The sequence below is a fragment of the Oryx dammah genome, unplaced genomic scaffold (genome assembly GCF_014754425.2).
Source record: "Oryx dammah isolate SB20612 unplaced genomic scaffold, SCBI_Odam_1.1 HiC_scaffold_24, whole genome shotgun sequence".
Taxonomy (NCBI): domain Eukaryota; kingdom Metazoa; phylum Chordata; class Mammalia; order Artiodactyla; family Bovidae; genus Oryx; species Oryx dammah.
The window spans coordinates 70,581,078-70,599,431 of record NW_024070208.1 but is presented as its reverse complement, the minus strand read 5'-3'; the positions used below and the strand labels follow the sequence as shown (position 1 = coordinate 70,599,431).

Here is an 18,354-nt window from a genome sequence, read left to right as displayed (position 1 = left end):
GAGTTCCCAGCACCCTGGCCCCTGTGTGCACCTCCATGGGGACTGCAGGTATGGAGGACAGGTTTCTGCATGCCCAGGGTTGTCAGGGTGGAGGGGAGGAGCCTGAAGTTTCTGCCTGGGCCAGAGACACAGAGACCACCTCCCCAGGTCATCAGGACTTCTCTCTGAGAGGTGAGGTCTCTACCTGCTGGTGTGTAAGTGGGGTGACCTCAGAGAGACGAAGTGGGTTCACCCAGTCTCCTGAGAGGGGAGAAATGGCTGGGAGTTATGTCCTCTTCCCAGGACCCGTAGATGTGGCCTGGCCTTGTTCGGACTCTTGCTCTTTGTCTGAGGCCACTTTTGCTGATCATCTCTGGTCCAGGTGGAGGCTCTGGGGAAGCCCATGTGTGTGTAAATCTTCCCTTTGGAGCTCAGTTGATGGGCAGGAAGTAAACAGAATCCTCTGCGTCCCAAAGTGGGCTTTGTGCCTCGACTCACGGCTGGTTCCCCGAGAGCTGAGTGGTCTTTGCATTTATTCCTCAACCCTTTCTTCTATGTGTCCCTCACTTTGCTCAACCCAGGAGGCTGAGGAGTGGCTGCTAGTGGCAGAGATACTGTGGGCTGAGAGCAACCACTGAGGACCACACAGCAAGGGAGAGAAGGAAGGGGCTTTGAGCAGAGTGGACAGGGACCTGCAGGGCAGACCTGCTGTGTGCACCCTGCTGGTTCCTGAGAGCATCACGTTAGTCATTAGGTGTTGATAATAGCCACAGTGATGACCTTGAGTTATAAATTAGGGTTTTATATCCACTTTCTTTTCTTTTTCTAAGCATATGTAAATTTTTAATGTTAAGTTAAAAGAATTTTTTAAATTGAAGTATGTTTGGCTTACAATGTTATGTTAGTTTCTGGTATACATCATTAGTGATTTAATATTTTATACAGTACATGATAAGTTTAGTTACCAACTGTCACCATGCAAAGTTATTCCAATATTATTGAATATATTTCCTATGTTGTATATTATAATCCTGTGATTTACTTATTTATTAAACTTTTATGTATTTACTTTTTTGCCCCGATCCCCTTTTACTTATTTTATAATTTGGAATCTGTACCTCTTAAGTTCCCTCACCTGTTTGAGTTGTTTCCTTCACCACCCTCAATCCATTTTCTTTCTGTAGTCAGGGAGGTAGGAGACTCTTTTTAAAAGATTGCATTCATAATGATTAAAAATTTTAGCAATCTGCTTAGAAGTGAAACTTTAATTGCAGTCTAGAAAAATTGGCTTTACACATGGTTTTTCTCAAGAGTTCTTATTCCACTGTGACCACCTGTGAGCAACAATGAGTTCTCTAATCCCTTTGTGAAACCAGGCTCTGCCATTAAGAACAGAGTAAATTCTCTTACCAGGACTTCTAATAATAAAAGGGATGAAAAACCCTTGTTTTTATGGTGATTTCAGAGCTCTCTGAGCTGTTGTAGGTCCTTTAGTTGTCCCAGGATTCCTCCAAAGGAGGCAAGGCCGGTATTTTCACAGATAAAGACCCAGAGGCCCAGGAGGGCACAGGATGGGCTTGGGGTCACATGACTGGCAGGTGGCCGACCTGGTTCCCGAGGCGCGGTGTTCTGACTGCTAGACCCGTGTTCTCTGTGTTCTGTCCTCTCCTCCCACAGCCTCCACTGAGGCTCAGAGCCAGGAGGAGCTGCTTTTCTAGCAACAGCTCTGTGCTCCTCTGTCAGCCACTTTCTATAGTGTTTTTTTGTTTTGTTTTGTTTTTAATTTCATGTAGATTTTAAAAAACATTTCAAAAATGCAAAAATAGAATGAAAGGTAACACGATGTGTCACTCCAGAGTAGGGCCCTCTGGCAGAAAGTTGTCATGAGTTGATTCTGTTCTTCAGAAATAGACACAGGAGAAACCCTGAAGACAATAGAAGTTATTCTTCTGAGGGACATTTACACTGATAAAGGAAGTCTCTGTTTGTAAAGGTGTCTCTCTCTCTGTACCAGAAAAAGAAGGATGGCTCTAAATCACAGCAGAATCCTGTTGAAGGACAGTCTTCAGGAAGAATGAAATCTGCATAACAAACACAACCCTAGTGTAGTTTAAGCTGCTTTTCCTATTAACCTCTCCTAGGCACCCCATCACCTTTTCTTTTGTCTTTAGCTGGGGATGGTATTTAAGCTGGTGGCCTGGGCCATCTCAGGGAGTTACTCAGTCCTTCTTGATATTTCACATGTGTATCAGAAATATACATGTTAATAAACTTCTGTTTGATTTTGTCCTGCTATTCTGTCATTTATTACAGAGATCCTCAGCTAAGAACTCAGAAGGGTAAAGGGAAATAAGCCTCTATGTCACCCTAAGTCAGCTGCAATAATTGGCATAATGAGCAGTCTTGATTCATCTGAAACTCACCCTCACTTCCCAAGATTATTTTAAAGCAGTTTCAAGACATCATATCATTTTTATCCATAAATATTTTAGTATGTATCTTTAAAAGATATGGAATCTCCCCCCACTAAACATTTAGCATAAATACTATTATTATTACTCATAAATATTAACTTTAATATCATTAGTATCTAGCCAGCGCTCACAGTTGTCTTTTTCCCCTCTTCTGTTGGAAGCAGTATTAAATAAGGTACACTTGGCTGGCACAGGTTATACAGATTGCCTTTCTGTCCCCTCCACCCCGTGTCTCTAGATTGTTTGTCCTGTAGAGATTCCCACAGCCTGGATTTGGCTGATTGCATCTCCCCCTGTGTCAATTCACATGTTCCTCTGGCACCTTAGGTTGGTATTTAGGTCTAGAAGTTTGATGTAGCTCATTTGGATTTTCTTCACCCCTTTTGTCTATGTAGGAGGTAGGGTTGTATATATCTGTTTTAAGGTTCATAAGATCTTGTGTGTGTGTGTGTGTGTGTGTGTGTGTGATGTTGGAGTTATTCATGATCCTTGCTCAAGGTCCCTTAATTTATTAAGAGTTGCAAAATGGAGATGTTTTAAGCTCTTTGGTTAACACTGAACTATATGGCACCCCACTCCAGTATTCTTGCCTGGAAAATCCCATGGACGGAGGAGCCTGGTAGGCTGCAGTCCATGGGATCGCTAAGAGTCGGACAAGGCTGAGTGAGTTCACTTTCACTTTTCACTTTCATGCATTGGAGAAGGAAATGGCAACCCACTCCAGTGTTCTTGCCTGGAGAATCCCAGGGACGGTGGAGCCTGGTGGACTGCCGTCTCTGGGGTCTCACAGAGTTGGACACGACTGAAGTGACTTAGCATAGTATTTATTGGGAGAGTAGGGGGAAATAATTTTTTCAGTTTTTAAAACCTGTTTTCAAGATGAAGAATTGGTTCTCCTCTAGTGAGGAGAGGGGCTAGTGAGTTTTCATGGTTGTTTGTTTGGTTTGGTTTTGTGAATGTCAGTTTGAGCTCATGGATTTAAGCATTTCCGATCTGCTTCAGTCCATTTCATTTGTTATGCTGTGTCAACCTTGGGCCATCTTTGGGCAGTGGGAGTCTGTTCAGGTTGGGTCCTAAGTCTTTTGCACATACTCTAGAAGTCTTGGCTAGTTTGTTGTTGTTGTTGTTTTTTTTATAATGTCTTTTTTTGTTTGTTTTGTTTTTTGATTTCTGGTGTGACAGGATGTTTTTATCTCATTTTGTACAGCATTTGCTCAGCCCTGAAATCATCCATTTCTCCAAGTAGCCCTGTCTTCTTTTAGTGTGAAATGGTATTTAAAGACTATAGTCTGGGTGCTAGAGGGGCTTCTTGCTCTTGGTTATTGTTTCTTGGCTTTTTTTCATTAGACCAAGTTAAAATACATTTTTAAGGTAAACAAGTATGTTTATATGGGTGTTTCCAATCCAGATCAGATGCAGAACACTAGTGATTCTACTTCATCTTATTGTGCTTACATCTGTATCTCTTTTCTCCCATCATCTATTGTTTTTGTCTCAAGTCTAAGCCCAATTCTCACTGATACTAACATAATTATTCATTTGTTTTACCTTATAATGTGACTTCTGAAAACATAATAAGATTTATCTTTTTGCAGTTCATATTGTCTTCATGTGGGTGTATGACACAGAGAATGTGTTTTCAAATTGTTTTGTTTAAAATCACTTTTGATATTTCTTTTCTGTATGGCTCTGTGAACCAACAGGATGGGTAGATATTTAGTTACTTTTGTTTAAATTTACTTTGAAATTTTAGGAATTACTTTTTTAAAAATTAGTTCTTTTATGATTATAATTCTGTATAATGTTTTCATGATTCCAAAATCAAGACAAGGCTACTTTTAAAGAAGGCTGATATCCTCGTTGCTGCTGCTGCTAAGTCACTTCAGTCGTGTCCGACTCTGTGCGACCCCATAGACGGCAGCCCACCAGGCTCCCCCGTCCCTGGGATTCTCCAGGCAAGAACACTGGAGTGGGTTGCCATTTCCTTCTCCAGTGCATGAAAGTGAATAGTGAAAGTGAAGTCGCTCAGCCTTGTCCGACTCTTAGCGATCCCATGGACTGCAGCCTATCAGGCTCCTCCATCCATGGGATTTAGCTCTATTCTAATTCTCTTCTCCTTTTAGGGATAACTTTCCAGGCTAATTTTGACTCATCTTTTTATTGATGTTTTTTAAATATAGTTTTATCTGAAATTTAATTTTTCCTACTGTGCAGAATGAAAATTTTCAATTTCAATACTGTAATCTCTGGACTTGGGTTTATAATGATTTTTCTGGAAGCATGATATGTGCCATGGAACTCTGATTAAAACTCTGTGATCGTTGTAATTCCTTCAGAGCAGGTCTGTAGCCATTCTAGGCTCAGATGCCAAGACAGTGCAAGAGTGGAGTTTAGCAGATGCTTACATGGGGTTAGTTTCTGCATCCAGAATCTTCCAGGGAGAGGAATCTTCAGGCTTCATCACTAATCAGTTGAACCTAAAGCAGTTTCTGGAGGCTGGGCCTCAGGCATCAGAGTGCCCTTATCCCCACCCAGGTGATGCTAAGGTGCAGTCAGGATGAAGACCACTGTGTTAAAGATGACTGAAGGCTAGGATCTCTAGAATGCTGGTGGGTATGATTTCCCAGATTCACAGCTTTTTCTCCTTATCTCTGGATTTTTCTCAACTCTACTTTAGAACTCCCCCAGTTCTAAACATTAACTGCCTGTTCAATTTTTTTTTCTACAAGCTCACTCCTTTCTGCTTATATGTTTCACTCAAGTGTTTTTCTTTGTTAGCTTGTTTCTATTTTTGTGTTTTTATTTCCATGAATGAGGTATGGGGAAATTGGGTGAGAAATGTTTCAATACATTAACTTGGAGAAGGAATTCTATCCACTGCAGAAGTTCTAGTTTCTAACCTCACCCTGCAAGAAGTTATTCTAAGAAGCAAAATGTGGGACCCAATATCAGGTGCTTTCAGGAGGCTGAATACCAAGGCCTCTGTCAAGAAATGGCTACCACAAGCTTCATTCTGCATGCCACATGGTGTGGCCAAAATAAAAAGTCTGCCTCAGAGACTCAGACTCTCAGAGAATCCTGAATAATGGATGTTGTGGTATTAAATTCTGCTCTTTTAAAGATCCTTCATGATTTCAGAGTTGTGAAGAAGTCTTGTGAAAGAATAAGAACTATATTCTCAAGTGGTTTGTGGAAAGAATGTACATATGATCATAGATTTATGTCAAAGAGGAAGGGTTTAAGGGACAGTGTTTGACCTCGTTCCTGCTGATCAAGAAAATTTCAGTATGGTTAGCTTCCAGGTTAATAATGAATATTTTCTCAGTTGTTTAATTTCTTTTTAGTTGAAGGTGAGAATCGGGAGTGTAGAGATTAGAGAATTCCTTGGTGGTGTCTGCCCACACCAGTGTACACCTGGTGGGGCAGCTCCCGGGAATGGCTGCCCCCAGTGTCTGTGTTCCCAGGGTGAGCCACAGCCACTCCTTGCCTCTCTGAGAGACTCTCCAAGGCAAGCAGAGTGTTCTAAAATTGGACCTTTCCTTGGGATTCACACCACTGTTTCATTTGAAGTTAATACTTGGAACAGAACATTGAGCATATGCAGGAGTTAATCTTCTGGTAGCTGGAAAATCTTTTGCCTGGTTTGCCTCAGCCAGTTTTACTAAATGTCAGAAACTGAAACACTCACAGATTACAAATGCTGCTGCCAGCTATCCTATAAAATGACTGTTCATCTAACCTTTCCTTGTGTGTGGAGGAGACAGATCTACTCAGTCTACCTTTGATGACTTCAGTAACTTCTGTCCTGTGTATTCTGGAAGCTTTGAAAAATCATATTTAATATGTGTCTTCTTACTCTCTATATGTACTTGGGGTTTTGTTTTCACAATTTTGTGCTATTCACTATTTTGCCTATTTTGCTTTCTATTTTTTCTGTTTGAGAGACATTACTGGAAAGTTGTTTTTCACTTCCTGTTAGTTTTCATGTGGAGCATAATATCAATTTTCTGTCTTCCATGGTTGCAATTTATGCCATAATGGAAATTCCTTGTGCATTGCGCTTTTTGTCACTTCTCTGAGTTGCCGTGGCTGCTCCTTGCTGGAGGCACAGCTGTGCGTGTGTGCTCAGTCACTCAGGTGTGTCTGACCCTTTGTGACCCCAGGGACGGTAGCCCACCAGGCTTCTCTGTCCATGGGATTATCCTGGCAAGAATCCTGGAGTGGATTGCCATTTCCTCCTCCAGTGGATCTTCTCAACTCAAGGATCAAACCTGCATTTCCTGTGACTCCTGTATTGAGATGGATTCCTTACCATTGAGGCATCAGAGGAAGTCCCAAAATAGTGCTTAAAATGAATAAATGACTCTCCTCCCAAATTGCATTAGTAACACATCATGTTTGAAATCCTTTGTTATCTTTTTGAAAGATAACAAATTTTCTATTCCAATTAAATAATAATCATTATCAAGAATAAAAAGAATTGACAGATGAGTGGAAGATATGAGCCATGAACTGGCATTATACCTTAATGAGGCTATTTCTCCAACTGTTTTTTTATTTTTATTTTTTTGGCTGTACCAGGTCTTAGTTTCTGCATGTGGGATCTAGTTCCCTGACCAAGGATCGAACCAAGGTCCCCTATGTTGGGAGTGTGGAGTCTTAGCTAAAGGACCACCAGGGAAGTCCCTCAACTGGGTTGTTAAATATTGTTTCTCAGCAAAAAACTCCAGATATGCTTAGGCAGTAGTGACCTGCCTTTATTTACACCCTTTATTGCTGGATATGTTGCTTTTATCCATACTGTGTTTGGTGAGTGATATTATTTTTATTTCTTCTGTAATCACAAGGATGTTAGCTCAAATGGAGACCTAGGTAACAGGCAACAGTGATTCCCAAAGAGAATCATAAGTTTTAAGAAAGTTTGGGATGGCAGATATTACTGTTAGGATTCTGGTGATTTGTCGCTATAGCACTGGACTGCCTTTGGCCATACCTGGGCTGGGACTACCTGTGTATACAGTTTGATATTCTTGCTTCTCTATGTGAGCCTCCACATTTCCATCTCAGGAAACTCTATCAACAGTATGTTTGACAATCCATTTTATGAGGGACTCTTCCATGAGCTCTCTATGCCTCTTGGGATGGGTGACAGGACACGGTAGAAATGTATCAGAACTGATCATTTTACTCCAGTCTGATCATCTTATTTATACTTCTTCAATTAAATAGTGTTCCCTTTATCCTCTATAGTAGATGAAAATTTCCATGACTTCATGGAGGGAGAGGCAGTTGGTGTAGCCTGTGAATGTGTGTGTGTCCATTTGTGTAGAACAAGACAGGAATGCTAAGGTTTAATGAGACCCCCATATGAGGGATGGGGACATCTTTTGATAAATATCCTGATCAGGCACTGGTGGCTGAGCAGGAAACGCTTGGCTTTTTTTTTTTTTTTTTTGGTGTTTGGTGTTATGGATTCTCCTTCCCTTCCTCTTATGTATGGGTTCCTCAGCTTCAGAGAGACAGAAGATAGCTATCAAAGCATACCTGTCAGCTAAGCCAAGCTTCCCCTGTCCATGTTAGTAAGGCAGGATTGACAAAAAAGGAAAAGCCCTGTTCCTGAAAGACTTCCAAACTTTTCGCATTTTGTCTTTTGAGAAGTCTGTGGAGGAAATGATGTTGAGGGTCATGGTGTTCACTTTTGGTGACTTGGATTCATTGAGTGTTTGGTTTTCTTTGATGGTGGAGAAAGAAGGGGATCTGGGGAGAAAGAGACCTTCAAGGAGTGACTAGAGGGAGGGAGTAAGTTGTGGGGGCAAAGTGGTTGTTTAGCAGGGTGGGTAGGTGTTGCTGTTTCTTTGCCTTTTTCTTTTGGAAAGAAGCTTGCTTTCCCTAAGTCTTACTCAGAGTGGAAGCCTCAGTGCACTCTGAGTCAATTGGTTTAGCCTTGGGGAAGAGATGATCGGGAACATTTCTTCCCAACCACCAACTGCAGTGGATGGTGGATGGAGAGCTATGGAAGACAGGATTTTTTAGCTTGACCTCCACCATATTTAATTTTTCACTCCAGGGAACATTCCAACTTCTAGGGGGTAGAGACATATTGAGGCAGTGCTCTCGGGAGCTGAGAGCCTGTAGAGCTGCCAAGCCTGCTTTTTGAAGCTGGTTTGGAATGGAACCAACTGAAGCTGGTTTCCATTCCCTTGACCTCCAGACCTGTGGAGTTTGGGATGGAAAAGAGTGGATGTGTTTGTGCCAGTGTCTCCGTTCATAAAGAGGCACAAAGAAGGTAATACAAGCGGGTCTCCCATGTTTGAACCAGGTTGACTCTATTGGGCTGGGACATTAAGAATACAGGGGACAGGGGCACGCTGCCAGCAGGCCTCCTCATATGGAAGCAGATTTCTTACTCTTCTTCTGCCACCTTTTTCCCTATTCATCTTAAGGCTCAGTTGGTATTGAGCCTGGTTGTGGTATTTACTGAGCATTCACATTACACTAGGCATGATACTAAGGCTTTACTATCTTTGAATGTAAAATTTTGTCTTAAGGTTAAAACTGTTGCTACTCGTCTTATAGGAGATAGTGAATCTGCATATTTTTCTTTTAAATTAGCCATGAATGTAGCATTTTGTCAAAATGTATTTTTAGCATGCTAATGCTAAAACTAAACCTTGTGTAAAGAAAAACTGACATTTGTAATTAAGACTTTTCTTTTAGGAAGGCACCAGAGTAGTTCAACCCATATTTGTGGGGAAAATGGTTAGTTATGTTGAAAACTACGATCCCATGGATTCTGCTGCTTTGCATGAAGCCTACGGCTACGCGGCAGGGCTGAGCGCCTGTGTGCTCGTGTGGGCCGTTCTGCACCACTTTTACTTCTACCACATCCAGCGCGTGGGGATGAGGCTGAGAGTAGCCGTGTGCCGTATGATCTACCACAAGGTGAGTGTCACTAGGTACCATGGTGTGTTCCTCCCCTGGAGCATCAGAAATATTTTGGGAAAGTTCTCTGTAAATTAAAAATTTTGTAACTGGGATCATTTATACTTTGCTAGGGCTTCCAGATGATGGTTCAGTGTTAAAGACTCTGCCTGCCAATGCAGGAGACACAGGTTCAATCCCTGGGTCTTAAAGATCCCGTGGAGAAGGAAAGGGCAGCCCACTCCAATATTCTTGCCAGGAGAATTCCCTGGAGCCTGGCAGGCTACAGTCCATAGGGCCGCAAAGAGTTGGACATGACTGAGTGACTGAACAGAAACAGAGAAGCTTATTTGCATCAAGCCAAGTTTGTTGCCCTTTAAGCAAACTTTACAAATATATAATAAAAAATTTTCTATTGAGATCAAGTCAAGACTGCCTTTGATGACTTTTAGTCATAGGCTGTTACACAATATCTACTAAATTTGTAACAAAATCTAATTAAAAAGTACGTACCAAAAATATCACATTGATTTTCAGTGTTTTCATGCCAAAGTAGTATTGATGGAAATTTTGTTGTTGTTGTTGTTCATTAAAACCTTCATTTATATCAAAGTTGTATTTGAAAGTGAACTTCAGTCATTGGATTAAATCTAGGAAATTTAATTTATAAAATTAAATCTAGGAGAACAAAATGTGTTTGAGAAAGGGAATGCTTATATTTTTATATGGCCCATTTACTCATATTCAGTAAAACTGTGTTAACTAAAGAAAAATATAAATAGAATCTAGGCCATATACAGACTTACTCACTATATTATATAATTATGATTGTTTTAATGGTATTAAAGAAAATAGTTGGATATTTGGGATAAAACTTGAAATTTTCCATTGTTCTTGGCAATTTTGGAGAGACTTTGTGGCGGTTCATTCAAATTATTTTCATAATTAAATATTTCCTTTTTGTCTTTAGCATGCATTATGCAGTTTTAATAAGACCTGATTTGATGTGTTCAGTGATTTTCTATTGAGAGATGCCATAGAATTATTTCATAGTTTATTCTGGTCCTAGCTAATATAAAAAGAGTAAGAATTTCAGGTGTCTTTACGAAGAATTTGCCACAGATACACTATGTCAGAAGCTAAAGACTCTATATAAACTTGTCCCTGTGTATCTTGTTGCTCTGGGTTGTTTGCTTTTTTTCAAATCCTTACTTGACTGTATTGTATACTTGAAAGTTGCTGAGAGTGAGCTCATCTCACATACACAAAATGATAACTACATGCGGTGATGAATATGTTAATTGGTTTTACTACAGAAATCATTTCCCAATGTGTATTTTTAACAAAACATCATGTTGTGCACCTTAAATATATATAATTTTTATTTAAAAAATCCTTATTGGAAACTAAACCAAACAATTTAAATCAAAGTTATTGCTTCTTTTACCTGGTTGCTACTTGTCTAGAGATTCTGTTTCTTAGGAATGGTTTTCTTTGCAAAATGTAAGGTGTGTTCTCTTCTTTCCTTGAGCAGAGTCTTATTAATGTTGGGGCTGTGTGAATCTAGGGCCCTGACATATCACGGTCTGTGTTTGGCTATTGCACGTGAGCAGCTTTCCTCTTGGGTGATGCAGAAATGGCAGCGGTGCCCGTACGCTCTAGTCAGGGGTCTTCCTTGTCTTCCATCGTCATCCTGTGTACATGTGTGCTTGCTCAGTCGCTAAGTTGTGCTCTTTGACCCCATGAGCTGTAGCCCGCCAGGCTCCTCTGTCCATGGACTTTCCCAGGCAAGAATATAAGAGTGCATTGCCATTTCCTCCTCCAGGAAAGGTAGATTTTTAACCATTGAGCCACCATGGAAGCCCTAGTCTCTTTTGCAGTCCACCATTTAGCAGACAAATATTTAGATTTTCCCACAAATGGTGTTTGTCTTCCTAGGTCATGCTTAGCTCCCATGAATATGCATGGAATTCACCAGAACTATACTGTGAAAGCCTTAAGTTAGGTGTGAGCTGATGGTTTAGTCAAAGCTTACTCTTTGCTGTACAGGTGAGCCATAGTCCACCTGTTTTTCTTCTTTCCAACTAATACTTTGGAACATCACCTTTGGGAAATCTGATCTGACCTGGCATGTATGCTTGTGTGAATGTAAATTTCTCCTAAAGGTGTTCATTTGCTGGCTTGATTATGCCTGAAAGAACTGTCCCTGTATGAAGTCAGGAATTTTAGAGGTTAAACCATAGACTTAATCTGAAATTCAAGAAATGTGGGAAAGACAAATTCCCTTGTGCCTAGCCTTGCATCTAGGGCATCTCTGGTAGCTCAGATATTAAAGAATCTACCTGCAGTGAAGGAGACCTGGGTTCAATTCCTGGGTCAGGAAGATCCCTTGGAGAAGGAAATGGCAGCTTGCTGGGGTCCAGCCTCAGCAGAGTCCAGAGATACCCTCAGGATGAACGGCGTTGGCGAAAAGAAAGAGAGAGAAAGAGAATGACATGGGGAGGCCAAGCTTTGGTGAGCAAGGCCTGTAGCTTTATTTTCAAAAGGAGCTTTTATACCCTAAGTTGTACATAAAGAATAATGGAAGATGCAGAGTCATGCAGGGTCAGCAGCCCTGACCCTTATCGGAACCAGGCTTTCTTTCTGCATACCTATTTGTATATACAGATCTTAGGTGATTTACATCATTTTCTGGCCAGGAGGCCTGTTAACATTTTATGACCCTTTTTTCTGATAAAGGTTAGTCAACCAGAAAATTTATTTTCTCTAAAAGTGTTTTTTATCTAAAGTCTGGTATCACTCTCAGAAAGTACTAAATAAAGTTACATTCTTCATAGATCAAGGGTACATTGGGTTACAACAAAGAGAGAAAATTTATTAAGTCAAGGTCTAATGTTATTAATGCCAAGGCTACTACTTATTTTTTCTATATATCAACTATGTTAATCAATGTGCTCCCAGATACACAAGGAATAAAAGATATGAAAACTCAGCAGCAAGCATTGGCTCAACAATGAAACCCTCCACCAGTAGTATTCTAATAATTTTTAATTCCTCTACAGGCTCTATATTTTTAGAATGTTTTAAGCTTCCCATGCCTCTCACAGTTGGGCGGCTGTGAACAATCACATGCGTAGTTGTCAAAGTCCAGATAAACCTGTCAGGCAAGTTAGAAAGCCATCAGAGGGGTTTGAATTGAAACACTCCTATTATGCCCAAGAGACTTATTAACTAAAGCCCTAAGTTAACTTTTTCCAGAGAAAGGTGGTCGGGGACCCCCAGTGGATCCAGGGAATTCAAAGCGGAGACAAAGTCAGTGATCAGGAAAGAATAGCTTAATTAAGTATTAATTAAAGATAGAAAGAGAGATAGAATAAGGATAGCTCAGTGGGAAAATCAGTGGAGAAAAGAGGCTGAATAACTTGGTTTACATGGAATACCAATAAAACCTTGAGACAAAAGATTTGCACCACCTATATAGGCTGCAGGTGTCCTCCCGTTTTCCTGAAGGAGAGGAGACACTAAGGCCTCCCCGGTCAGATCTTAGAAGCCCAGGCATAATTAGCAGGCTTGGTGGGCATCCGTGCTCCGGATGGGAATTCAGCCAGAAAAACGGAGAACAAGAAAGAATGACACGGGGGAATCAGTCTCTCTAGGAACTGATCCGATTTCTTTATTTTTCAGGTTTGCTTATATACCTTTTGTTACACATAGAGACAAATGAAAATTTCAAAGTCACGTGGAGGTCAGCATTCCTGACCTTTATCAAAATCAGTTGCTTCATATAAATGTACACAAAAGGTCTTAGGTGGTTTTACATCATCTTCTGGCCATGCGGCCTGCTGACATTTTATGGCCCTTTCTTCTGATAACAGTCAGTCAACCAGAAAACTTATTCTTCCAGGGGTGATTTTTCTTAAACCAGGGGCCGCCCTCTGAAGGCACCAGATAAAGTTGCATTCCTATAGGGTGAAGGTGCAGTGGGTTACAATTAAGAAAGAAATTTACTTAGCCTAAGGTATAACATGATTAATATCAAAGGTTAATACTTATTTCTCATATATGCTAGTTATATTCATTATAAGGGCAGGGAATATGGAGATTTAGCAGCAAATATTGGCCCAACAAATGAAAAACCCTTCACCAATATAATTCCTAATCAACCTGCTATACTATACTAATAATTTTCTAACTTGTCAAAAGAATCTGTATTTAGAAAGTTTAAAGCATCTCGTGCCTCTCATGGTTGGGAGGCTGTGAACAATCACACGTGGCCGGATGAACCTGCTCAGGCAGGCTAGAGAACCTGCAGAGGAGTTTGTAAGTTGAAACACTCTTGTCACGCCCAGGAATTTTTATTAACTTGGGCTGTAAGTTAACTCCTTCTCCCAGAGAGGTGGTGGGGGACAGCCTCCCGTAAAGTCAGAGGCATATATGAGAGCATAAAGCAGTAAAGTAGGCAGACTCTGGTTTTGGGGGTAGATGCTCGGGAACAGGGGGTCTCCTGAGGCTCGATCCCACCTTTGCATATGCCGAGCCTCCTTCCTCATGACCTTTGCCACGGGCGGAATTCCTCACGCTGGCTCCTGGGGATAGCCCCCTGTTAATGCCAGAAGAGTTGGTGAAAGGCATAAAATAGTAAGACAGATTCTGGTTTCGGGGTAGATGCTCGAGCAAGTCCAGGGGGTCCCTCGAGTCCTGATCTGCCTTGCCCATTAGGTCTCTTCCGCATGACCTTGTCATGGGTTGGATCTCCCGTGCTGGTTCCCGGCAGCAGCTCACTCTGGTATTCTTGCCTGGAGAGTCCCACGGACAGAGGAGCCTGGTGGGCTACAGTTCACAGGGTTGCAAAGAATCGGACATGACTGAAGTGACTTAGCACTAGGACCAGCGTTGCATCCAGAATCCTGCTGAGGTGCAGAAATAAGACACTTCTTTTTTGCAGGTTACAGGTGGGCTGACTCCTAGGGACTAATCTGGTGCTACAGAGCAGCTCTGAACATTTGTGGTTCTTATTCAACTTCTAATCCCTGGTCCTGGGAATAAATCACATTGGGTGTTAGAAATGGGATGGCTACTAAGCTCATAGTCGTAATTTGTCTGCACCGTTGGTTCAAGGCTGGGGCACATCTCTAGGAGCTCTCTAAGGCTGCACATCTGCAGCTTCCTAAAATGCCCATTCAGCATTTTATTGCTCTTTTCAGCTGAACTTGGAATGATCTTTCAGGAGGAATCATATGTAAAATAACTTGTCGTTTATTCACATTTCCAGAGCTTTGGTAAAATTACTTTTGGCTTTTGATTATTGATTTTTTTTAAATTGTGGCAAAATATACTCAATATAACATTTACTATCTTAACTCTTTTTAAGTACGCTGTTTATTCACATCAAGTACTTTCACATTGTTTTGCAGCCATCACCAATGTTCATAGCCAGAACTTCCCTCCCCTAATCCATCACCATGCTACTCCTTCTCTCTCTGAATTTGACTACTCTAGGTGCTGTGTATAATTGGAATCACACAATGTTTGTCATTTTGTGTCTAGCTTATGTCATGTAGCACAATGTCTTCAAGGTTCATCTATGTTGAAGCTGGTGCCAGAATTTAATTTCTTTTTAAGGCTGAATAATATTCCATTGTAGACCTATACAACATTGTTTGTATCCATTCATCTGTCGGTGGAGTTTTGGGTTATTTCCATCTTTTGGCTATTGTGAACATTTGCACACAGGTGTGCAAAAAGATCAAGTTTGTGTGTGCAGTTCTTTTGAGTACATCCGCAAAAGTGGTCTTGCTGTACTAGATGCTGATTGTATGTTTACTTTTTTGAGGAACTGATGTACTCTCTTCCATCACAGCTCTACTGTTTTACATTCACATTTGATTGCTGAGTTTTCTGTTTAACTCAAGGACTAAACGAGAAGTTTTTATGAACCATGACATTTTGTTTGGATCAGAGTCCACTTGATGGTTTGTTGAAGCAACTCGTGGTATCTGTTCAGGTTCCTCAGCTTTCTAGGGCATTTTTCAGAGGTTTTTTTTTTTGCCAAATAAAGGGACTGTGAAACACAGGCTGTGATTTTTAAATTCAGAAGACTGGCATAAAGAACAGAGGTTCCTCACAGGAATAGTGTTTTGAGCATTATACTCATTTCAGAATGAAAGGGAATGAAGATTCCCCTTCATACTCTTCAGAATGAAGATTCCATACTTTTTAGAATGAAGAAGCTAAACCAAAAGTGTTAAAATGACATCACCCATAGAATTAATGATCGATTCCAGATTTATAGTCCAAGTCTCTTATTTTATTTCCTTAATGCAGTCTCTCTACTCTCATCTAATATGTCTCAAAATTACTTTAGTTGACCCCTAAGACTGAATCTACACCCTTTACACTTCAGGCAGGTCCAAGTTCACTGAGAAACCGGGTGGGGGATTTGCTTCTACCTCCCTCTCCTCCCTTTGCCGTCCTTGCTGGCAGGGCTGCCACCACACTAAGTTAGAGGCTGAAGAAGGGTCCCTAGAGCCCCGCTTTCAGGGGTCATCCTGCTCGTGCTGACACCACTCAAGACCCCAGGAATGCATGCTCCATTGTGTTATGTTCTAAGATGACTTGGTATCACCTTAGGAATCCGGATCTCTGTCTCCCTCTCTCATTTCAGGCCCTTCGCCTAAGTAGCTCGGCCATGGGGAAGACCACCACAGGCCAGGCAGTCAACCTGCTGTCCAACGATGTGAACAGGTTAGACCAGGTGAGCTGCCCCTGAGGGATCCTCTTCCATGTCCCAATTTCCTCACTGGGTTCAGCTCATTGGGATGCCAGGTGCTGGCATTTGGTGTCAGCCAGGGTTCTGCTGAGGACTTAAGACAAGTGTTCTCTTTATCCAACTCTCATTTCCTCTGTGTGCACCTTAGACGTAATAATGTGGATTGTAGATGAGGGTTTTGTTTTTCTAGTAATAGACAGGCAGCCGTGTTCTTGCCCAGCTCAGTGAGTGTCCCTAGGGGTCCTCCTGGCATGGCCCTTTTTGGCACGTGGAGTCAGCGTTGCTGCCTGAACTCTCTCCCTCCTCCTCTGGCTGATGAAGGCCTGGTGGGCAGGGGTTGTTCTTTCCCCTGTGCCCTGTTCAATGCCTGCTGCATAGGGAGCCTGCAAGGAGTAATGCCAAGCGGGTGGCCCTCAGCCAGACACAGCCTACTGTCTTCTGTCCCCTCACACGCTCTTTTCCACTGACTTTATGAATAGATCACAGTCTCCAGGGCCTTGTAGCTGTTGATCAGACACTTCTGTTTCAGTTATTCATTCATCAAGCATGAAGTAAGGCCACTACTCAGTTTCAGGGTTGAATATGATTTAGTTTGGAGGTAAGTACACAAATAATTACTAGAGTGTGTAGTACTTATCAGAGAAGGCAATGGCACCCCACTCCAGTACTCTTGCCTGGAAAATCCCATGGACGGAGAAGCCTGGTAGGCTGCAGTCCACGGGGTCGCTGAGGGTTGGATACGACTGAGCGACTTCACTTTCACTTTTCACTTTCATGCATTGGAGAAGGAAATGGCAACCTACTCCAGTGTTCTTGCCTGGAGAATCCCAGGGACGGGGGAGCCTGGTGAGCTGCCATCTATGGGGTCGCACAGAGTCGGACACGACTGAAGTGACTTAGCAGCAGCAGCAGCAGTGGTACTTACCATAATATAAGTTTCTTGGGTGCTAGAGTGAGATGGTGGGTGAATATAGGGGGAAGTGAGAGTTTGGGGGTGCCCTGAGCTCATTTGTGGTATAGACAAAATCAACATCTTCCTTCAGGTGGGATTCTCCCTGGATGTCCCTAAAGCTGGCCGTGAACAGCGTCATCTGGGGGGGACATGGGTTTCTTCTTTAGCAGGTTTAAAACCCACTGAGATAGCGTCATCTGGGGGGGACATGAGTTTCTTCTTTAGCAGGTTTAAAACCCACTGAGATATCCCTGTTTAGGTTCCTGTCTATTCTTTCAGAGCAGATTGTTTCTACACTGTGTCTTTACGATTTTGATTGTATACAGTCCCAAGAAGGCTTTGTCTTTCTCTTTTTAGGTAACGATGTTCTTGCACTATCTGTGGGTGGGGCCACTGCAGGCTGTCGCAGTGACCGCCCTGCTCTGGATGGAAATAGGAATGTCGTGTCTTGCTGGGATGGCGGTTCTCGTTATTCTTCTGCTTTTGCAAAGCTGCTTTGGAAAGTTGTTTTCATCACTCTGGTAAGAGAAACACTGGTTTAAAAAATAGGTGATACATGCTTGGTAATATCCACAGTCTGTGAATGAAGTCGATGCTTCTGTTCAAAAACAAAACCAATGCCTTCTCTAGTCTCTTCTTTGCATGGGTTGCAGATCCTTCAGGCTTAGCCAGTGGAGGCTCTAGCCTTAAGCTGAAGGCTGATCTTTAAACAGAAAAAGTGATGGCACTCACTGGCTCCTCCTGACACTGTACCTGAATAAGTGGAGAGTCCTTAAGAAGAATTTACCAATGTCCAGGTTATTTAAACATTACTAAAAAGAGTAATAATTTTACAGGCCCATTTCTAGCTGCATTTATTTTTGTTAAGCTTGTTTTAGAGCCACTTTCAGGTAGTGTATTTATGTCTTGTTTTATTTCAATGTTTCCATTAAGTTATAGGCACCCCAATGGCAAGGTTGACCTTAATTATGTCTTTATAAACCCCGCAGTCCCAGCAGCATATGTGATAGAACAGTGGCTGGTGATGAAGGGCCTAATGGGGGTGAGATAGACCTGAAGCAGGTCCCGAGGGTTGGAGGTGGGTCGTTGTCCAGGTGGTCAGGTGATGGAGGTGTTGTGCTGTTTGAAGACTTTTTTCCTTGAGTTTTTTCTTTTTATGGGTGACTTTACATGTGATATTTTTGTCTATTTGAGATTTCCTTTCCTGTCTTTGCTGTGGAGAGATGTTCCTTATCTTTCAAGGCTCTGTTCCAATGCTA

At 41.8% G+C, this 18,354-nt stretch overlaps 1 protein-coding gene across 1 annotated transcript in view; it reads left to right on the top strand.

Annotated features, from left to right (window-relative positions):
• Nucleotides 1–18,354, top strand: part of LOC120883303 (multidrug resistance-associated protein 4-like) — a 48,861-nt gene that overhangs the window by 12,528 nt on the left and 17,979 nt on the right. The window contains exons 4-6 of the mRNA XM_040267345.1: nucleotides 9,171–9,395; nucleotides 16,039–16,128; nucleotides 17,453–17,616. Coding sequence (XP_040123279.1) covers nucleotides 9,171–9,395; nucleotides 16,039–16,128; nucleotides 17,453–17,616 — 479 coding nt within the window. The remainder of the gene's footprint in view (nucleotides 1–9,170; nucleotides 9,396–16,038; nucleotides 16,129–17,452; nucleotides 17,617–18,354) is intronic.